The sequence below is a fragment of the Aquarana catesbeiana genome, linkage group LG01 (assembly GCF_042186555.1).
Source record: "Aquarana catesbeiana isolate 2022-GZ linkage group LG01, ASM4218655v1, whole genome shotgun sequence".
Lineage (NCBI taxonomy): Eukaryota > Metazoa > Chordata > Amphibia > Anura > Ranidae > Aquarana > Aquarana catesbeiana.
Window position 1 is genome coordinate 375,189,538 of NC_133324.1, and position 23,621 is coordinate 375,213,158.

General features: G+C 44.4%; 1 protein-coding gene across 1 annotated transcript in view; it reads left to right on the forward strand.

The window, feature by feature from the left end:
* Window positions 1-23,621, forward strand: part of KIF27 (kinesin family member 27) — a 156,464-nt gene that overhangs the window by 49,898 nt on the left and 82,945 nt on the right. The window contains exon 7 of the mRNA XM_073633656.1: window positions 3,389-3,576. Within this exon, the coding sequence (XP_073489757.1) occupies window positions 3,389-3,576 (188 nt within the window). The remainder of the gene's footprint in view (window positions 1-3,388; window positions 3,577-23,621) is intronic.

Genomic DNA, 23,621 nt, shown 5'->3' on the forward strand with positions numbered 1-23,621 from the left:
ATGATAGAAGCGAATTATAAAGTAATTCTAAGACATTACATGGTCCCGGCAAGACTGTCTCCCTTATGTTTCCATGGATGCGGACAGGAGGGAACGATATACCATGTGTGGTGGCAGTGCCCTAAGGTAAGGCGGTACTGGATTAGGGCATATAATTTTATATACATTCTCACCCAAGTAAACCTTATCAAGTCCCCGAGACAGGCACTGCTGGGATGTAAGGTGGGGTCAGCGTCAAAACCCCAGAGACTCCTCATAGCGTTTATATTTATATCAGCAAGAATTATAATTGCGAAATCTTGGAAATCGGCAGTAGTGCCGTTAGAACAGCTCAAACACAAACTTTCCTGGATTATGCTTAATGAGCGTATGACAGCAACCTTAAGCAATAGAATGCAGATGTTCGAGAGAATCTGGGACCCATGGGTCCGATACCTGATAGGAGATCCCCGATTTATACCAGGGTAGGGCGACCTTAGGGTGGTGGGATTCGGAGAGCGTGGTCATTCCTTACTTCTTCTTCCATCTTCTTTTTTCTCAATTTTTATCTTTTCTCTCTCTAATCCTATTTGGTCTCTGCTGTAAAATAACGAGGGTCTTCTTGCCCACTCCCTGACGAGCCCAGAGTGGGGACTAATCCCTTGGAGGAGGAGGAGGGTCCTCTTTCGGGGTGACAAGGGATGGGATTTCCTCATTTTGAAGAGATGACCCATTTCAGGAAAATGCCAGATTTATTGCATATATGTACATTGCAGAATGTTATAAACTGACCCTTAAATTGAATTTACAAGAGTTTTTGGTTTATTAGTTAAAGATGCATGAAAATTGAGATGCATTTTGATAATGTTACATTCAGCATAATAATGAATACAGGGGTCACCCCACAGAGATATGGAAAATACTAACAATATCATCAGCAGAGACCTCCACTTGAAGGAACGTACATTGTAAGAAGTGATATTCTGTCTTGCAAATGTTTGGATGAGTATACATTTATATTTTATACTGTACTTGCTCTTTACAAATACTTTTGTATTTTCTATTGTGAAAATTTGAATAAAAATGATTGGAAAAAATAAAAATAAAAGATAATTTGAGAACTTTTTTCACCTATTTTAATGTGACCTATAAACTGTACAACTCAATTGAAAAACAAACTGAAATCTTTTAGGGAGGGGAAGTAAAAATAAAAAACTAGAATAATGTGGTTGCATAAGTGTACACCCTTTTATGACTGGGGTTGTAGCTGTGTTCAGAATTAAGCAATCACATTCAAACTGATGTTAAATAGGAGTCAGTACATACCTGCTAATATTTATAAAAATATTTATAATAAAAGTTAATAAAAATAAAGTTCAGCTGTTCTAGTAGGTCTTTCCTGATATTTTCTTAGTCGCATCCTACAGCAAAAGCCATGGTCCGCAGAGAGCTTCCAAAGCATCAGTGGGATCTCATTGTTAAAAGGTATCAGTCAGGAGAAGGGTACAAATGATTTTCCAAGGCATTACATATACCATGAAACACAGTGAAGACAGTCATCATCAAGTGGAGAAAATATGGCACAACAGTGACATTACAAAGAACTGGAAGTCCCTCCAAAAGTGATGAAAAGACGAGAAGAAAACTGGTCAGGGAGGCTGCCAAGAGGCCTACAGCAACATTAAAGGAGCTACAGGAATATCTGGCAAGTATTGGCTGTGTGATACATGTGACAACAATCTCCCATATTCTTCATATGTCTGGGCTATGGGATAGAGTGGCAAGACAGAAGCCTTTTCTTACGAAGAAAAACACCCAAGCCCGGTTAAATTTAGCAAAAACATCTGAAGTTTTCCAAAAGCATGCAGGAAAATATATTATCGTCTGAAACCAAGGTTGAACTTTTTTAGCTATGGTTCCAAAAGATAGTTTTGGAGCAAAAACGCCATACCCACTGTGAAGCATGGTGGTGGCAGCATAATGCTTTGGGCCTGTTTTTTCTTCAGCTGGAAGGGGCCTTAGTCAAGGTACAGAGAATTATGACCAGTTCCAAATACCAGTAAAAATTGGCACAAAACCTTCAGACTTCTGCTAGAAAGCTGAACATGAAGGGGAACTTCACCTTTGAGCATTAGAATGACCCAAAACATATATTCAAATCAACAAAGGCATGGCCTCACCATAAGAAGATTCAAGTTTTGGAATGGCCCAGCCAAAGCCCAGACCTGAATCTGATTAAAAATCTGTGGGGTGATTTGAAGAGGGCTGTGCACAGGAGATGCTCTCGCAATCTGACAGGTTTGGAATGTTTTTGCAATGAAGAGTGGGCAAATATTGCCAAGTCAAGATGTGCCATGCTGATAGAATCATACCCAAAAAGACTGAGTGCTGTAATAAAATCCAAAAGGTGCTTCAACAAAGTATTAGTGTAAGGGTTTGCACACTTATGCAACCATATTATTTTAGTTTATTTTTAATTCCCTCCACCTAAAATATTTCAGTTTGTTGTTCAACTGAGTTGTACACTTTACAGCTCACATTAAAGGTGGTAAAAAAAATCTGAAATGATTCATCTTTGTCATTTTTTTACATCACAGAAAACTGACATTTTAACAGGGGTGTGTAGACTTTTTATAACCTCTATACAATAATTAACATACACGTGATATCGCTGCGATCATCAGGAGCAGGAGAATTTTTTTTTTTGTTTTTTCTTTGGTGGAAGGTTATGGTAGTAGCAAGAACTATACAGCTAAAAAATGTTTTTTTAATTATTTCGGACAGTTTTTCTTTGATAATAAAAAAAAAAAAAAATCAGGGGATATCATTACCATTTACCAACAAATGAAAGCCCAATTTGTCCTGAAAAAAACAAGGTATAATCCACCTTGATGCACAAAGTAGTTGTGGTGATATGTACGATTTTACTAACACATGTCAAAGTTGCAAAATTGTGCTTAGGCATTGTGATTTGTTTTACTCTTAGGCACCTTTCACACTACCGCGACTTCAAAGTTGCGCAATTTTACTGCGATTTCGCGGCCGCGATTTTCCTGCGATTTCAGGGAATTCTTGTGTAAACTAGGTCTATGGACCTCAACCCGCATCAAAGTGGAACCAAAGTAGTACAGGGACTACTTTTAAAGTCTGTGCAACTTGAAGTCACACAGATATGAATGGTACTAATTGGAAATCATGGGGTACGACTTGTCATGCGACTTTGCGGTCCCAAGTCACAGGACAAGTCGCACAAGTGTGAAAGGGGCCTTAGGCGCAAAGGGGTTAAAATAAAAATCCTTCCGATTTAAAATCCGCTGTATCTTCCACCAGAGGCTTATCACACTTTCATACTTTAAATACTTAAAGGAGAGAAAAATCACAACCTATGCTATCCATTATAATTTTTCAGGTGCGCACCAGTCCTCCCTCATACTCTTTGGAACGAGTAGTTGCTGGGTTTCGAACTCGCAGTCAAATGCTTTTGGATTTAATAGAAGAGCAGGATGAGGTTTTGCATGAAAAGTTCTCAGATCATAGCGACGAGGAAGAAGAAAAGGCAGAAAAAGTGAATGCAAACAATCCTAAATCTCCATTTAGGTACTGTTTTTATGTTTCACAAATATAAAGTTTAAGAGGTTGTATACAGTGGCTATATACAGTGGGGGAAAAAGTATTTGATCACCTGCTGATTTTGTACGTTTGTCCACTGACAAAAAAATGATCAGTCTATAATTTTAATTGTAGGTTTATTTTAACAGTGAGAGACAAAATAACAAAAATATCCAAAGTTATAAACTGATTTGCATTTTGATGAGTGAAATAAGTATTTGATCCCTCTATCAATCAGCAAGATTTCTGGCTCCCAGGTGTCTTCTATTCAGGTAACGAGCTGAGATTAGGAGCATTTTTTTAAAGGGAGTTCTCCTAATCTTAGCTTGTTACCTGTATAAAAGACACCTGTCCACAGAAGCAATCAATCAGTCAGATTCCAATCTCTTCACCATGGCCAAGACCAAAGAGCTGTCCAAGGATGTCAGGGACAAGATTGTAGACCTACACAAGGCTGGAATGGGCTACAAGACCATCGCCAGCAGCTTGGTGAGAGGGTGACAAAAGTTGGTGCGATTGTTTACTAACGGAAGAAACACAAAATAACTGTCAATCTCCCTCGGTCTGGGACTCCATGCAAGATCTCACCTCATGGAATTTCAATGATCATGAGAACTCATGAGGAATCAGCCCAGAACTACATGGGAGAATCTTATCAATTATCTGAAGGGAGCCGAGACCATAGTTGCCAAGAAAACAATTGGTAACACACTACGCCGTAAAGGACTGAAATCCTGCAGCGTCTGTCTGAAGTTTGCTAATGAACATCTGAATGATTCAGAGAAGAACTGGGTGAAAGTGTTGTGGTCAGATGAGACCAAAATCAAGCTCTTTGGCATCAACTCAACTCGAAGTGTTTGGGGGATGAGGAATGCTGCCTATGACACCAAGAGCACCATCCCCACCTTCAAACATGGAGGTGGAAACATTATGCTTTGGGGGTGTTTTTCTGCTAAGGGGACAGGGCAACTTCCTCGCATCAAAGGGACGATGGACGGGGCCATGCACTGTCAAATCTTGGGTGAGAACCTCCTTCAGCCAGGACATTGAATATGGGTCATGGATGGGTATTCCAGCATTACAATGACCCAAAACACACAGCCAAGGCCACAAAGGAGTGGCTCAAGAAGAAGCACATTAAAGGAGAAGTCCAGCCTGAGTTCGTTTGGCTGGGCTTCTCCTATGGGTCACAGGAGTACAATTCGTTTTGCACTCCTGTGTTTTCAGCAGGCAGCGGTCTGAAGTCTGCTCTCTGCTGACGTCAGAGGAATCAGTCCAGGCACTGCGTCATCATGACAATAAATCTGGATCCACAAGGTGCCTGGACCGATGCCTGTCTCAACCTCTCAGTGAGCCGCTGAGAGACTGAGATGGCTGCTCCTCCACAGCTCAGCGCTCCAGTGAGCGAGGAGGACCAGAGAGGTGAGCTGCTGATTGACAGTCGGCAGCTCTCCTTTCGGGGATCTGTGTGAACTGAGCCATCGGCATTGTTCGATGGCTCGGTTCTCAGTGCAGAGGCAGCGGGGGACAGATGCAGCATCGGTCCCATGCTGCATCCACCTAGGTAAGTATAGAAGGGGGGAAAAACCCCCCCATACTTTTCTCTTTTAAGGTCCTGGAGTCGCCTAGCCAGTCTACAGACCTTAATCCCATAGAAAATATGTGGAGGGAGCTAAAGGTTCGAGTTGCCAAATGTCGGCCTCGAAACCTTAATGACTTGGAGAGGATATGCAAAGAGGAGTGGGACAAAATCCCTCCTGAAATGTGTGCAAACCTATTGGTCAACTAAAAGAAACGCCTGACCTCTGTGATTGCCAACACGGGTTTTGCCACTAAGTACTAAGTCATGTTTTGTGAAGGAGTCAAATACTTATTTCACTCATTTAAATGCAAATCAATTTATAACTTTTTTTGTTGTTCTGTCTCTCACTGTTAAAATAAACCTACCATTAAAATCAGAGGCGGCTCTAGACTTTGTGAGGCCTTAGACATGAGGCCCCAGTCATGCCCATAGTGGGAAAAATAGAGTCTACAAGATTACTCCTTATGCAGCGTACACACGAGCAGACTTTTCGACCTGACTGGTCCGACGGACTGAGTCCAGTGGACAATCTGATCATGTGTGGGCTTCATTGGACCTTCAGCGGACTTTTTCTGTGGAAAGTCTGACTTTAGATTTGGAACATGCTTCAAATCTTTACATCATAACTCCGCCGGACCCAGAAATCCGCTTGTCTGTATGCTAGTCCGACGGACAAAAACCGACGCTAGGGCAGCTATTGGCTACTGGCTATCAACTTCCTCATTTTAGTCTGGTGTACGTCATCACGTACGAATCTGTCGGACTTTGGTGTGATCGTGTGTAGGCAAGTCCGTTTGTTAAAAAGTCAGTCGGAAGTCCGTCAAACCAGTCCGGTCGAAAATTCCGCCCGTGTGTATGCGGCTTTACAGTGCAAGAGGAACTTTGATGTAGAGGGGAATGCTGCAGACTTTGGTGTAAAGGGGAATCCTGATGTAAGGGGGGCTCTGGTGACCAGAGATCACCTTATATCAGACTTCACAGCATTCCCCTTTACATCAGGGTCCGCAGAGTTACAACGGGAACTCTGATGTGGGGGGACTCTGGTGACCACAGACCACCTTCCGTAGAGTTAATGCTCTAAGATAAGGGTTGGTTGCTGATATAAGGGGGAACCTTTATGCCAGTGCTTCTTACCTTACTGTGTTCGCTTCCCCTTACATCAGTGACCCCCTCCTCAGACTGCCTTACTACACTGTCACTGACCTCCTTTCAGTTGCATTGTGCAGGGCTCAGTCAGATCGTCATCTCTGGGCTCCAGCTTGACGGCTCTGCTGGTTTCATCCTATATTCTCTCCACAGTCCCACATATGTCTGACTCCTCCTGTGACCCCTGTCCTGGCAGCGCTCCCACTCTTGACTCCTCTGTAGGCTCCCCCCCCCCCCAGAGACTGTGCAGACATGATACAGAAGATGGTCAGAGACTGTGCGCCCATAATACAAGAGATGGTCAATGACTTTGCAGACATGATACAGGAGATGGTCAGAGACTGTGCGGCCAAGGTACGAGAGATGGTCAGAGACTGTGCGGACATGATAGAGGAGATGGTCAGAGACTGTGCGGACATGAAACGGTCAGAGACTGCAGATATGAAACATGAGATGGTCAGAGACTGCAGACATGATACAAGAGATGGTCAGAGACTGCAGACATGATGCAAGAGATGGTCAGAGACTGTGCGTACATGATACAGAAGATGGTCAGAGATTGTGCAGACATGATACAAGAGATGGTCAGACTGTGCGGACATGATACAGGAGATGGTCAAAGACTGTGTGGACATGACTCTCCCAATGTGGTTATACTCACCTTTGCTTAATATGGGGGTAAGTAGAGAGTCCTTAGCCCTGCATAAACTCTTAACATAAGCTGAAGCTTGCACAACTTTTTTTTTTTTTTTTTTTTTTATCACTGTGGCAAGTAAATGGTGTGGTGGGGGGCCCCAAGCTGTACATAACTCTTCATGCCTACATAGCTAATAGATGAGCGAACAGTAACTTGAAGTGTCCACCCATATCCACACTTCAGGTCTGTCCTAATATAGATTCAGTCTGCCCCCAGCACACACTATACAGCTCTTATAGACAATGCTGTACAGAGCCACTTTGATAATGAGCAGCAATGACACAGCTCTCCTGTGTCCAGTCCTAAGCACACCACCCCTGTCATCTCTGGTCTCCCCCTCCACCCGGCATCTTCATGGCCTTTCAAGCACTCACTGCACACACACAGTACGGAGAGCAAGGGCACACGTGGTGGGTGAGGAGGGAGAGTCAGCAGTGCCCTCAATGGATATAGGGAACAGGGCTCTGCAGTGTGATGTAACCTCTGATTGGCAGAGTGTGTGTAAGCAGCCGTAAACAGTGAGTGGAAGAGGAGTCTGGGGGAAGGCAGATCTTGTTATGACATGCAGTCCCGGCGCCGCCGGCCTGGGGACACCGACCATGAGACATTCCCTCTCACTCCCACAATCACGGCAGGCAAATTAGGCAGCCCGAGGCCCCTGTAAGTGTGAGGCCTTAGGCAACCGTCTAGTTTAGAGCTGTCTCTGATTAAAATTATAGACTGATCATTTCTTTATCAGTGGGCAAATGTACAAAATCAGCAGGGGATCAAATACTTTTTTCCCTCACTGTAGCAATGACAAAGCATCTTTTAGCTTTAAAGATTATTTAAAGTGACCCTGTCTGCTTGTCTGTTATGTATTATTATTATTATTATACAGGATTTATATAGCGCCAACAGTTTACGTAGCGCTTAAAATATTTGTAAAATATTTACTTATTATCTCCCCATTTACAAATATGTGTATGTCACCGGTAAGCTGGCCATAGATGATTAGAATCTTGGCCGGTTTAGCAGGGAGATTCGAACATCTACGGATAGGCTGATTGTACCCAAGTCGACTCATCGATCTACTTGGGTTCAGCCAGCATCTCTGATTTTTTTTTTTTTATAGTTTTATTGTTATCGCAAGGGATGTTTTAAATTTTTTGTGATAGCAATAAAAGTGATAAACATTTTTTTTAAGGAATGTAATAAAATACATAATAATAAAAAAAAAGTAAAGTGCCCCCATCCCCTCCGTGCTTGCTCGCAGTGGTGAACACATACATTGGTCCTTAAAAGGTAAAACCAAAAACACATTGAAAACTGATCAGTGTGAAAGGACCCTAAATGTTTGTATTTAAATGTTACTAAAATCATTTATACAAACATACTTCCAGTGCATTTTTACTGGCCTTTTAGACAACATCATCAAAATAGGGCAAATGCAATCTCATGTTTAGTACTCTAGTTGCTTTCCAATATTTCCAATATTTGCATTTTTTAAAATTTAAAGTCTGTCTTTAATAGATGTGGTAGCTGCATTAGTTTTTTTTTCTTTTTAGACTTTTTTTCCTTTTATTTCACCTGGTGATCCAGCCAGTAGCACACTTCCTGTCCTAGGGTGTCTGCATTCTGAATTAGGTAGTAAAGCAGCTGCCCTTTGACAACAGCATTGTCTGTCTGAGGAGAGGGTAGTGTTACGCCGCGTACACACGATTGGACTTCTTGTCAGAAAAAGATATAAAGGCTTTTCGACTGGATTCCGCTCAAGCTTGCCTTGCATGCACACGGTCACGCAAAAGTTCGCTGAAATTATGACCGTCAGGAACGCGGTAATGTACAACACTACGTCGAGCCTAGAAAATGAAGTTCAATGCTTCCGAGCATGCGTCAAATTATTTCCGAGCATGCGTAGGGATTTTGCGCGTCGTAATTGCCACAAGACTATCGCATTTTCGGATAGGAACTTTTCCCGACCGAAAAATTGAGAACATGCTCTCAATCTTTTGCTGGCTGGAATTCGGCCAGCAAAAGTCCGATGGAGCATACACATGGTCGCATTTTCCGCCGAAAAACTCTCATCGGTCTTTTGCGGGACGAAATTCCGATCGTGTGTACGCGGCATTAGACTGGTAGATTTAAATTGACTTGACTAACAAATTTAGGCTGAACTCCAGCTAACGCTTTATAAGAAGTTTTCCTTTTGGCATAAAAGTTTTACATACATTTAATAAAAGCTGCCCATTGAACACCCCGGTCAGTGTTTAAATGGTTTGTCTTAACCATCTAACTGCTACTTTGTCTGTACAGCTTGGTTAGTAAAGTAAGTTAAAAAATAACACAGGCCAGATCTCCAGGTGAAAATAAAGGAAAGAAAAAAAATGAACTTAAATGATTTTAGCAAATGGCTGCAATATAACAAAGAGTGAAAAATTTAAGGGGGTCTGAATACTTTCCGTCCCCACTGTATATATTTGAAAATGTACTGACAGCTCATTTCTTGAGGCCCTTAAAATGTCAGGACAGTAAAATTCCCCCCAAATGACCCCTTTTTAGAAAGTAGACAGTTTGAGGTATTTAGCAAGAGGAACAAGAAGCAACTGTGCACTATAAGTGCACCGAGGTCGCCCTTGGAGGATTTTTACTGGCAAGAGGTAAATGTATAATATCAAGAGTATTTTGTATAAAAATGCACTACAGTGCCAACTTTATTAAACATATAGAAAAATATATATAAAAGGTAACAATACAAATAGAATTATATAAAGTGCAAATACAGACATAATATGCACATCCAATTGTATACAAAAGATATGACACCCCTGTGCCTACAGCCTGCAGCCTAAGGGTAAAAGGTCAAGCGGATGAAGTGTACAGCACGTGACCCGACATGTTTCGGAAATAGGTATGTATTACTCCTTCATCAAGGGATTTACAATTGGGTGATCAAATCTCTATCTGTAATATAAATTTCAAAATAGTAAAGTGGTATCGTCATAATTATATGCGACTACTGACAAGATTTTGTAGTTGTAAAAAGTAGTACAAAAAAATCAAAAAGGCTAAAGGACCAGTCATATTTACATCAATCTGATTCATAAGGACAAACAGGTGATGCCAAAGCAAAAATTGAACACCAGAGGTAGAGCAGGCTGGCTTAGAAAGTCCACAAAACGTGAGATGGACATCCACAGATGTAGGACTTAGCGCTGCAACACTTTCACAAGAGACGCCTGATTTAGGTCTGTGTGATTAAAATATTAAACTATGAGTACAAGGAGCGCATAAATTGAGCCCATATGCAGCTAAGAGAAACAACAATCACTAAGCTGCAGTAAAAGAGCATATGGGATGAGGTTCTCCCACTGCTCTAATGTATATAGAGTATATAGAATACTTGAGATTACCTTGTGGTTTTTAGATGATCTCCTGAGACACAGACCTCCGGGCAGCAGTTCAAAACTGACAGATGCCCTGGGAGTGTCTGTGTCTCATAAGGGACAGCTGATTAGGCATCAGCCAATCAGTGTCCGCTCCGCAGAATCAGCTGCATAGCGAGCACCTGTGTGTGGAGCTCAGGGCGTCCCCCTGACGCCGAGGCGCACGGCGTAGCCACGCCCCGAGGGGCGTGATGACGTTATGCGCCGCAACGTCACCGGCGGGCATACGATCTCCATGCAAACAAGGAAGCAAGCATGGGGTCACGTCAAAGAGCTCCTCCATGTGCAAAGGCCCAGGGGACAGGCAAAATCATACTGCCCCCTAGCCGTGCAGGTGTGGAGCTTACCCACCGGGTGTCAGTGAGCACGCGAGCGGTCCGCACCCAGCAGATTGCGCCATCTTGTGGACAGGATGGAGAGTGAATGAAGCCAGCCTGCTGTACAGAGATGTGAAAAATAACAAAAAACAAAAATAAGGGGGGGGGGGAGAAAAGGGGGAGGAGATGAGAGGGAAAGGGGAAGGTCATAGTATAATATAACATTGCAGTATGATATACAAACAAGCAATTTCATAACAGTCAGTTTGGTCCAGTAGTGGCAGGGGAAAAGAGGACTACCCTGGATGTATATGGACATGATTTTTTTTGTACAACTTTTTACAACTACAAAATCTTGTCAGTAGTCGCATATAATTATGACGATACCACTTTACTATTTTGAAATATATATTACAGATAGAGATTTGATCACCCAATTGTAAATCCCTTGATGAAGGAGTGCTGTACACTTCATCCGCTTGACATTTTACCCTTAGGCTGCGGTTGTAGGCACAGGGGTGTCATATCTTTTGTATACAATTGGATGTGCATATTATGTCTGTATTTGCACTTTGTAAAATTCTATTTGTATTGTTACCTTTTATATATATATATTTCTATATGTTTAATAAAGTTGGCACTGTAGTGCATTTTTATACAAAGTACTCTTGATATTATACATTTACCTCTTGCCAGTAAAAATCCTCCAAGGGCGACCTCGGTGCACTTATAGTGCACAGTTTCTTCTTGTTCTAGTTTTTAGGATGTTGGCATCTCTGTACATACCTTACTCTAATTTTTTCATTATTTAGCAAGAGGCATAGCAAGTTTTTTGAAGTTTGTGACAATTTTTTGGAATTTAAGAAGTTGAATAAAATTTTTTTTCTTTATCGTACATCACGGGACACAGAGCCACAGTAATTACTGTATGGGTTATATGGCACCTTCAGGTGATGGACACTGGCACACCCTAGACAGGAAATTCAATTCCCCATATAACCCCTCCCCTTACCGGGAGTACCTCAGTTTTTTCGCCAGCGTCTTAGGTGTTGGTCATGAGTAAACATGTGCTAGGCTGACTTCCGCTGGAACATTCCTTGCTGGGGCAAGCTATGCAATTCGGATCCATTGAAAGTGTCTTTTCCAGGCCGAATTGAATGGAACCCGGGCCTCGTGTTGGAAGAAACAGGGTTTTGCCTGTAACTCTTCTCTTTTTAGAGAGCTGAACCCCGGGATCCAGTATTTGTTTTTTTTCAGCCATATTCCTGGCAGGTGCTTTACAGGCCCAGGGGTGTGGAACCCCCAATAAAAAGCGGCCCGGTCCCTGAAGGTTTTTTAACGTAGCCCACCGTGAGTGGTGAAGATTGGGTCTGGTTACCACAAAACCCTGCAGCTGGAAAAGGTAAGGGAGATTTCTAACTAATTTTTCTAATTCTTGTGGGTTTTCTCCTTTAAGTAAATGTTGTCCTGCCTATAGTCACCACCGGAGGCTGTCAAGAGCACTTACCTGATTCCATGCTTGTCAGTCTCGCTCTGGAACAAGCTGCACACTTTCCCCAGCCCAAGCACAAGGTATGGGGGGCGGGGCACGGTGGGTGGTCGGAGAAAGGGGGCGGGGCTTGTTGGCGTGGTTTAGCGTCCACAACGTGGGCTGTGTAAGCTATAAAGTGCACCTTTTGCAGGTGCATACAGCTGACGGAGAGACACAGAGCAGACGGGTGGCATGTGAGTGTGGGTGACACAGGCATTCCCAGGGCACGTTTACTGAGCTTTAATAGCAGAGGCAGTTGCTGGATTATTTTGCTCAGCAGCGGTTGCATTCCTTTTGGTAGTACCTCTGCGTTTGTGCTCAGCACTATGACCAGAGGGGGTGGTACAAATACCACAAAAAACAAGGGCACAAAGGGGTCACCCTCAGGCCCTAAGGACCCTCCCTCTGCAACACCACCCCCCCCCAAAGATCTAGGGAGACTGGTCAGAGTGAGCCATCGGGGTCGTCAGGGGCTGCAATTGCTTCCGACACTTCAGCCCCTGTCTATATAACTGAGGAAGTTTTCTCCTCAGCTATGAGTGGATTGGAGGAAAGTTTAGCGGCTTTAATCACATCTTCACAGAGTGGAAGAAAGTGCATTAGGTCCCCTTCTACCACCCAGGATCCTCAAACAGAGGAACAGTGGGAGAGGGAAGATGAATCCCCCTCAGGGGACAGTAAAGAGACTGATGACTCTTCTTCTGAGCGATCAAGTGGGGAAGGACCTTCTTCAGCTTCACAAGTTAAGACGTTGATGGTGCATTCCCTTACTGAAATGGTCCGCTCCACATTTAAGCTACCCTTAACTTAGTCGGTTGAAGAGCCCACTTCTTGTTTGGGTTCACCAAAGCCTCCTTAAGCTTTGCATGCCTTTCCTGTCCATTCATTGCTGGAAAAGCTTATGTATTCTGAGTGGGATCACCAAGATGAGCATTTTTTTCCTCCTAAAAAGTTTTCAACACTTTATCCTATGGAGGAAAAATGTACTAAGATGTGGAGTATACCAGCAATTGACGCTGCTATATCCTCTGTGAATAAAAGTTTGACTTGCCCGGTTGACAATGCGCAAATGCTTAGGGATCCAACTGATAAAAAATTGGAATTCCTGTTGAAAAACATTTTTTCCCTTGGCAGGTTCAGTAGCTCAACCTGCAGTGGCAGCAATTGGGGTATGTCAATCCTTGCGAGACCTTTTGAAACAGGTGCTCAAGGTTTTCCCTGAACAGCAGGCCCAGTTAGCTGAGCTGCCAGCGGCTTTGTGTTTTGCAATTGACGCAATCAGAGATTCTATCCTTCAAACCTCTCGCCTTATGCTTGGGTTGGTGCATATGTGTAGAATCTTATGGTTGAATAGTTGGTCAGCAGAAGCGCCATGCAAAAAGCTCCTTGCTGGATTTCCTTTCCGCGGGGAAAAGCTGTTTGGGGTTAATTTGAAAAAAAATATAACCAAAAAATATCAAGTGGGAAAAGTACCCGTTTGCCAGTTAAGAAAAAGAGTAAACGTCCCTCATTTAAACGGGCTCTTATTCCAGTGCCAGGGGCATCAGTCTCCAGGCAGTCCCGACGGCCTCCACCGTCAGGTTTAAGAGGTAAACCTCAGGGTCAACCCCAGGGACAAAAGAAGTCCTGGGGGAAGAAACCCACAAGACAGAACGCTAAAGCCTCTTTATGAAGGGGCGCCCCTGCTCGTTCGAGTGGGGGGAAGACTTCTGCAGTTCTCAAGGGTTTGGCAGGAAGAATTTCGAGACAGATGGGTGGTCTCCACAGTAGCTCTAAGTTACAAACTAGAGTTCCGAGAATTCCCATCTCCGCGTTTCCTCAGGTCAAATGTCTCCAAAGATCCAGAGAAAAAGAAGTCTCTCTTTCTAGCGTTATGCCGCGTACACACGAGCGGACTTTACGGCAGACTTGGTCCGGCGGACTGGAGTCTGTCGGATAATTTGATCGTGTGTGGGCTCCAGCGGACTTTTTTTCCCCAAAAGTTCGAAATGAAACCTGTTTCAAATCTTTCCGACGGACTTGAGTCCGGTCGAAAAGTCCGCTCGTCTGTATGCTAGTCCGACGGACAAAAACCGACGCTAGGGCAGCTATTGGCTATTGGCTACTGGCTATGAACTTCCTTGTTTTAGTCCGGTCGTACGTCATCAAGTACGAATCCGTCGGACTTTGGTCAATCGTGTGTAGGCAAGTCCGTTCATTCGGAAAGTCCGTTGAAAAGTCCATCAGACCTAGTCCGTCAAAGTCCGCCCCTGTGTACGTGGCATTAGACCGCCTTTTGTCGCAAAAAGTGATCATGGTGGTCCCCATGGATGAGCAGGGGTTGGGGTTTTATTCAAACCTTTTCACGGTGCCAAAACCAAATGGAGATGTCAGACCCATTTTAGATCTCAAAGATCTAAACTAGTTCCTGAAAATTCGCTCTTTTCGCATGGAATCAATCCTGTCAGTAGTCTCCATCCTACAAGGAGGAGAACTTCTGGCATCAATCAACATCAAGGATGCATACCTGCATGTACCTATTTTCCCCGCTCACCAGAAATATCTGCATTTCAAAGTAGAAAAACTTAATTTTCAGTTTGTAGCCTTGCCTTTCAGTCTGGCTACTGCACCTCGGGTGTTTACAAAACCTCTGGCCAGATTAAGGACTCAAGGTGTAACGATAATAGCTTACCTAGACGCCCTGCTCTTGATAGACCGGTCGGTAGCCCACTTGGACCAAAGCATGATCACCACAGTCAACTACCTGGAATACCTAGGTTGGGTCCTCAACCTAGAGAAATCTTCTTTAAAGCCAGTAAGAAGATTAGAGTACTTGGGTCTGGTTATAGATACAGTCCAGAAGAGGGTGTTTTTACCACAGGCAAAGATCAGCGCCATAAGGGAGCTGGTTCAGGTGGTCAGGGCAAAGAAGGGTCCTTCTATTCGCCTTTTGTATGAGGTTGTTGGGGTAGATGGTGGCTTAATTCGAAGTAGTTCCCTATGCTCAGTTTCATTCAAGACTGCTGCAAAACAGTATCCTGTCTGCCTGGAACAAGAAGGTCCAAGCACTAGATTTTCCGATGCGTTTGTCGCCAAAAGTGCGCCATAGCCTCAGTTGGTGGAGGATATCTGAGAATCTGCAGAAAGGGAAAGCCTTCTTACCAGTTACCTGGAAGGTGGTAACAACAGATGCCAGCCTTTCGGGGTGGGGAGCAGTCCTGGAAGAGGCATCTGTCCAAGGGAAATGGTTCAGAACTGAAAGGACCTTGCCCAACAACATTCTAGAGATTCGGGCAGCGTATCTAGCCCTAAAGGCCTGGACATTCAAGTTGCGGGATTCTCCTGTCAGGATTCAATCCGACAATGCCACAGCAGTGGCTTATATCAATCACCAAGGGGGCACCAGAAGTCAGGCAGCCCAGGGGGAGAGGTAAAGCATATCCTAACCTGGGCAGAAAAGTATGTGCCATGCATATCAGGCAATCTTCATTCCAGGGGTAGAGAACTGGCAGACAGACTACTTAAGTCGCCAGCAGTTGTTCCCGGGGGGAATGGTCCCTTCACCCCGACATCTTCCTGGCTATATGACAGATGGGGGATCCCGGACCTAGATCTGTTTGTGTCCAGGTTCAACAACAAAGTCGACAGCTTTATGTCAAGAACAAGGGATCCATTCGCATGCGGAACAGATGCGTTCGTGACCCCGTGGGATCAGTTCTCACTGATTTATGCATTCCCTCCTATTCTGCTGCTGCTTCGACTTTTTTGCAGGATCAAGCGGGAAAGGAAGTCGGTAGTTCTTGTGGCCCAGAAGATCTTGGTATGCAGAAATAGTAAAGATGGTGGTAAGGGCCCCATGGCCCCTACCACCACATCCAGACCTGCTATCGTAGGGACCAGTGTTCCATCCTACTTTACAAACGCTAAATTTAACGGTTTGGCCATTGAAACCCACATTCTGTAGAATTGTCGGCTTTCAGGCTCAGTGATATCTATTTTGATTAATGCAAGGAAGCCAGCTTTCAGAGTCATTTATTATAGAGTCTGGAAGGCATATGTCTCCTGGTGTGAATCCAGAGGTTGGCATCCTAGAAAATATGTCATAGGTAGAATTCTTGCCTTTCTGCAAATGGGGTTAGAGATGAAACTGGCCTTGAGTACTATCAAGGGCCAGGTCTTGGCCTTACCGGTATTGTTTCAACGTCCGCTTGCTTCGCATTCTTTGGTCCGAAGCTTTATACAGGGGGTAATACGGCTTAATCCACCGGTTAGAGCACCCCTGAACCCTTGGGGCTTGAATTTAGTTCTGTCGGCGTTACAGAAACAGCTTTTTGAGCCGATAAAACATATTCCCTTGGTCCTTTTGACAAGGAAACTAGTTTATCTGGTAGCCATATCTTCTGCAAGAAGGGTATCAGAGTTGGTGGCTCTTTCTTGTAAAGAGCCATATTTAATCATTCACAAGGATAGAGTAGTATTGCGTCCTCATCCTAGCTTTCTGCCAAAGGTGGTTTCAGGTTTTCATCTAAACCAGGATATTTTTCTACCTTCATTTTTTCCAGAACCCTGTTCTACGGATTCTTTGGATGTAGTGAGAGCAGTCAAAATCTATTTGAAGGCAACTGCTCAGATTCGGAAAACAGATGTTTTGTTTGTGTTGCCTGAAGGTCCTAGGAAAGGACAGGCAGCGTTGAAATCTACTATTTCCAAATGGTTTCGGCAAGTAATTATTCAAGCTTATGGTTTGAAGAGGAAAGTTCCACCTTTTCAAATCAAAGCGCACTCCACCAGGGCTGTTAGTGCTTTGTGGGCAGTGCATCACCAAGCCTCCATGGTTCAAATCTGCAAGGTCGCTACTTGGTCTTCAGTTCATACATTCACCAGATTCTATCAGGTGGATGTAAGAAGGCATAAGGATATCGCATTTGGGCGCAGTGTGCTGCAGGCAGCAGTATAGGTCCTTAGGTCTGATTGCACCCTACTTTTTTGGTGTCCCCTCCCCTCAGATAGCATTGCTCTGGGATATCCCATACAGTAATTACTGTGACTCTGTGTACCGTGATGTCCGATAAAGAAAATAGGATTTTTATAACAGCTTACCTGTAAAATCCTTTTCTTGGAGTACATTACGGGACACAGAGGTCCCTCCCCTCTTTCTGGTTACACGTGTATTGCTTTGCTACAAAACTGAGGTACTCCCGGTAAGGGAAGGGGTTATATGGGGAATTGAACTTCCTGTCTAGGGTGTGCCAGTGTTCATCACCTGAAGGTTCCATATAACCCATACAGTAATTACTGTGGCTCTGTGTCCCATCATGTACTCCAAGAAAAGGATTTTACAGGTAAGCTGTTATAAAAATCATATTTTTCATAATTTTTTTGTACATACTGTCACCAGTGCAATATAGCATCATAATTTGACTGGTGACCGTAAGTTAAAAAAAAAATACATAATTTTTCATTCAATTTTTTTAACATTTTTTAAACTTCCTTTTTTTTTTTGTGTACTCTCATCAGAGTTGTTTAGTATCACCATACTGACACTGTACTACTCTGGGTGAGGGGGGCTGATCAGGGATTTTTTTACACTTTAATTGCTGTTACAGTGATAAACACTGTAACAGCAATGTTTTGAACTGTCATGAATGGGTTACATTTATGACCGCTTTGATTACTATTGTGATGCTGTGATTGGCCCACAGCTATCACATGGTACAGGGTGCTGTGGTTGGCCCAGGTATCATGTGATAGCTGTGGGTCAATCACAGCATCACAATGCTAAGCACAGGTGTTATGGAGATGAAACCCAGTCATAACAGTGTTGTTTACATTGTGATCAGGTGATCACATAGCGATTACATGATACCCCTGTTGCCAGAATCCAGGAGGTGTGCCAGTGCGCAAGTGCCGAGCGGCGTACAGGTATGTCGCCTGGCCTGTAGTTGCTGCCTGCCCACAGTACAACTACTGTGGACAGGCGGGAAGTGGTTATAATGTTCAGGTCTCCTATCATGTAAATTTCAGGTGTAAGGTGATACCTTATGCCTGAAACTGTTTTGTTATGTAGGCCTGTCAGTGCTGTTTGCTGTATTGCCCGCCCCTCATTTGCATTGCTTTTGGACATCCTAGTCATAATAAGAACCTGTGTTCTGTGCTGTATGAACAGTGCTGTATGACCAAGAAAATAGGATATTTGACTTGCCAGTAAAATCCATTTCTTAGAGTACAGTATGGTTTGCATATCCCTCCTCGCTGTTCTTATGATTTCACTGTTGCTTGTTTCAAAACTGAGACTAGCTGGGATTTGGTGGCATTATATAGGGGGGGATATTCCTATATCTTAATCTTTTTGCCAGTGTCCAATCACCTGTAGGTACAGTGCATCCAGGAAAGTATTAACAGCGCTTCACTTTTTTTACATTTTGTTATGTTATAGCCTTATTCCAAAATGGATTAAAGTAATTCTTTTCCTCAAAATTCTACAAACCATGCCCCATAACATGACAATGTGAAAGAAGTTTGTTTGAAATCTTTGAAAATGTATTAAAAATAAAAAAACGAAAAAAATCACATGTACATAAGTATTCACAGCCTTTGCTCAATACTTTGTTGAAGCACCTTTGGCACCAATTAGAGCCTCAAGTCTTTTTGAGTACAATGCTACAAGCTTGGCACACCTGTTTTCTTTTTCATACATCATGGGACACAGAGTTGGGCTAATATTTATTACCTGCTGGGTTACACTTCATCTCCAGGTGAATGGACACTGGTAGACCAAAGGTCTTTAGACAAGAAGTGAGCCCCTATATAACACCTCCCATTCAGGAAGCACTTCAGTTTTTTATCAGTGTCTGCAAGGTGGATGGCACGGTTTGTTTGAGCTCTCTGAGCTCCAAGTCTCTAGTCCCACAAACGGTTCCTAAATGAATCAAGGGATTGACCAATCAAATCCATTTGACACAGGCTTTATATGCTTAGATAAATGGTTCCCCACAAAGAAAGCTCAAGACCCTGCGAGGTTTTGCCTGTAATGCGGCCTCCAGGCGCTGGACCCTGCGAAGTGGAATCCTGGACACCACAGCACTAAGGCATTCCTGCAGGGTCCTGCACAGGTCCAAGGGAGTGGACCCTAAACATGAAAAGGATACCCGGTCCGTGATGGGTGAAGTTTGGGCTCTTAGTTTCTAAGCTGCCATTTCGCATTGGTTCACTATTGCGCATGTGCATTCGCAAGAGCGCTGCTGGGCTCAGCAGTTTGGCGGCCATGGCGCACAGGCGCCGTAGCCTTTATCTGGGCGCATGACGATTCACGTCATACGCGAATAAAGCCATGCCCATTCGCAGGGACCATGCACGTTCGTACACACGCACAGAACGTTCCGGTGCACAGCCAACTTATTTAAGCTGTGTATGCCAAGCATACGGTGCTTCCAAAAGGCAGCTATGGCACACAGAACAGGCTCTGAACCAGGCATTTCATTCCAGCAGTTCATTCTCTCCTTACCCAGATCATGTGAGTCACCAGGGGTTGCTTGGCGGGCTAAAGGTGCTTAGCAGGATTGTTGCATAGGGGCTTGGTAAGCCCTATTAAAGGGTCTCCCTTCTGAGGTGTTTTAATACTACACCTAGGTGCTCTCTTTTTGTGGCTAGTAAATGTCTTCAAAAAAGAGAAGCAGGACTAACACTACAGGGAAGGGCACACCTATGTCATCAGTAGTTCCTGATGAAGCTAGTCATATCCCTAGTGTTGTATTCCCTGAAAGACCAGAGGCTTCCGAGGAATCTGAGCCACTGCGCCAATCTGGGATTGTGCCTACAGTCAACGCTGCTGCTTCACCCTTTATCATTAAGGATGAACTGTCCTCAGCCCTAGCCGGGTTAAAGCACAGGATTGCTGGCATGATTGCCTCCATCCCGCAGGGTGGCAAGAAGCATGACAGATTCCCCTCCCCTGAGCCTCCTAGTCTGGAGCAGAAATGGGTTGAGGACGGGGAAGAGCTTAAAGTTCAGGATTCTGTGGATGGCCTGGCGGATGAGTCTGTTTTTCCGAGCAATCTGGACAAGAAGATATCCAGTTGGTGCCTGCCTCTCAATCACAGAGACTTTTTGATCCTGACTCTTACCGAAATAGTTCATTCTGCTTTTAAGGTGCCTCTTGCAGAGGTTACTGAGCCTCCCTGGTCCTCTTTGGGATCCCTGAGCCTCTTCAGGCCACACAGGCTTCCCCCTTACACCCTCTATTGGAACAGGCGGTGTATGCTGATTGGGAACTTCCTGACAGGATTTTTGTTCCTCCTAAGAGGTTTTCCCTTTTTATAACCCATGGATGAAAAGTTTGTTAAGAGGTGGAGCATGCCAGCCGTAGATGCAGCAGTCTCTTCCTTAAACAAGAACTTGACTTGTCCGGTAGATAACTCACAGAGCTTGAAATACCCTGTTGACAAGAAATTGTTAAAGGCTTCCTTTTCTTTGGTCAGTTCAGCTATTCAGCCAGTTGTTGCAGCAATTGGTATCTGCCAGTCCATAAAGGATCAGATCAGACGGCCTGACAGGCCTAACCAGGAGGATGATCTGCCTGAAAATAAGGCAGATATTCCTCGAGCGCTGTGTTTTTTGCTGTTGAGACCTTAAAGGATTCAATACAGTAGGTTTCTCATTTGGCTCTCTTGTCTGTACATATGTGCAGACTTTTGTGGCTTAAGAACTGGTCAGCCGAACTTCCTTGTAAAAAGTTATTGGCAGGTTTCCCCTTTCATGTGGAACGTTTATTTAGTTATCACTTGGACAATTTTTTCAAAAAGATTTCCGGAGGGAAGAGTTCTCTATTTCCTGTGAAGAAAAGCACCAAGCGTCCCTTGTTTAAAACCTCAGGATCTGCTTCCTCAAATGTCTCGGCGCCAAGGCAATTCCACCACCAACAGGGTGCTAGGGCCAGGGACAAGCCGCAAGGCCAGGGCCAGAAAAAGCCCTGGGTCCAAAATTCTTCTAAACCCAGCACCAAGCCCTCCTTTTTAAGGGGACGCCCCCACTCCATTGGGTGGGGGGAAAGCCGCTGCACTTTGCGAACATTTGGAGACGATAGTTCAGGATGAGCGGGTCACCTCAACTATATCCCGCGGTTACAAGCTGGAGTTGCGGGGGATTCCCCCTCAGAGGTTTTTAAGATCCAGAGTTCCCTCTGATCCTCCAAAAAGAGACTTCTTGCTTCAGGCACTACATCATCTAGTGCATTAAAAAGTGATTGTAGAGGTTCCTGTACCCGAATGGGGCGCAGGGTTTTTTACTCAACCCTATTTAAGGTTCAAAAACCAAACGGGGACACAAGGCCCATTTTCGACCTAAGATCCCTGATGCATATCTTTTCAGTCTCATCAGCGGTTCCTGAGATTTGCAGTAGAGGACTGTCATTTTCAGTTTGTGGCTCTACCCATCAGACTTGCTACAGCTCCCCGGGTGTTCACAAAGGTCTTAGCACCAGTACTGGGTCTTTTAAGGGCCCAAGGGATCCTGTTGCCTAGGTATCTGGACAACCTCCTGCTCAGAGATCACTCCCTACAGGCTCTAGAAGCATAACATGCACAGTGCGGTATTTGGAAAGCTTAGGCTGGATCATAAATACCAAAAAGTCAACCTTAAGACCAGCTCAAAGTCTAAAGCATTTAGGTCTGATCCTAGATACGGTCCAAGCAAGAGTATTCTTGCCACCTGCAAGGATCTGGCCCTGAAGAATCAGGTGCGTCAGATAAGGAGCACCAGACAACCCTCCATTCAGCTCTGTATGAGTCTTCTAGGGAGGATGGTATCCTCCTTCGAGGTGGTGCCCTATGCCCAGTTCCATTCCAGGCCTCTACAACAAGACATGTTGTCCGCTTGGAACAGGAGAGGGCAAGCCCTGGATTATCCAATGTTCTTATTTCCTTGCTTAGGCCTAAACTGGTGGTTGCAGGATCAGAACCCGCGAAAGGGAAGATCCTTTTTCCCGGTAATTGGGAGAGTACCGATTTACAGATGCCAATCTCTCAGGCTGAGGAGCAACTCTAGAGGGGTTCACAGCTCAAGGGAAATGGTCAAGGACAGAACAGATCCTGCCAATCAACGTCCTAGAATTACGGGTAGTATGACTGTCCCTACGGTCATGGACGGTGGAACGTCAGGACTGCCCTATCAGGGTTCAGTCCGACAATGCCACTGCAGTGGCCTATATCAACCACCAAGACGGTACCTGAAGGAGGTGAACCACATACTAGCCTGGGCAGAGGGACATGTGCTGTTTCTATCGGCAGTCCATATCCTGGGAGTAGAGAACTGGAAGGCAGATTATCTCAGTCGCCAGCAGATCTGCCCGGGGGAATGGTCCCTACACCCAGGGGTGTTCCAGGAAGTTTTGCCAAAGTTTGGGATGGCCAGAGGTCGACCTACTGGCATCCAGGTTTAACAACAAGCTACAGCAGTTTGTGTCCCGAACAAGAGATCCTCTGGCAATCAAGCAGATCCCTCTCCTTCCACATTTGTTGCACAGGATTCAGAGAGAGGGAGTTCCAGTCATTCTGGTGGCACCAGCCTGGCCCAGAAGGCCCTGGTTCCTGGAGATTGTGAGACTTACAATAGACGGGCCATGGTCGCTTCCATGACGCCCCAATCTACTGTCTCAAGGTCCTATATTCCATCCCAATTTACAGTCTCTAAATTTGACGGCGTGGCTGTTGAAGCCATTGAATGCTAGAAAAGCTGTCACTAGGAAGATCTATCATAAGGTCTGGAAGACTTTTTTATGTTGCTTGGTGTGAAGCCAAAAAATGGCATCCTTGGAAATATGTGATTGGGAGAATTCTTTCTTTTCTACAGTCAGCTGTGGAAATCAAATTGGCATTGAGTACAATCGGAGGTCAAGTTTCAGCCCTATTAGTATTCTTCCAAAGGCCTTTAGTCTCCCATTTACTGGTCTGAACCTTTATGCAGGGGGCAACTCGCTTGCTTCCCCCCATTAGGTCACCTATGTGTTTTTGGGACTTTAAATTGGTGCTGTCTGTGTTACAGAAACAACCATTTGAACCTATCAAGGAAATTCAATTAGACTTGCTGTCACGCAAGCTAACCTTCCTGATGGCTATCACCTCGGCTAGCAGGGTGTCGGAGTTGGTGGCCCTTTCATGCAGGGAACCGCACTTGATCCTTCACCATGACAGAGTCGTGTTACGACCTGTTCCATCCTTTTTGCCAAAAGTGGTGTCGGCCTTTCATTTAAATCGGAACATTATTTTGCCTTCTTTTTTCTCTCAGCCTCGTTCGGTGGAAGAAAGACTGCATTCTTTGGATGTTGTCCGGGCAGTCAAGGTTTATTTGTCTGTTTTTGTTT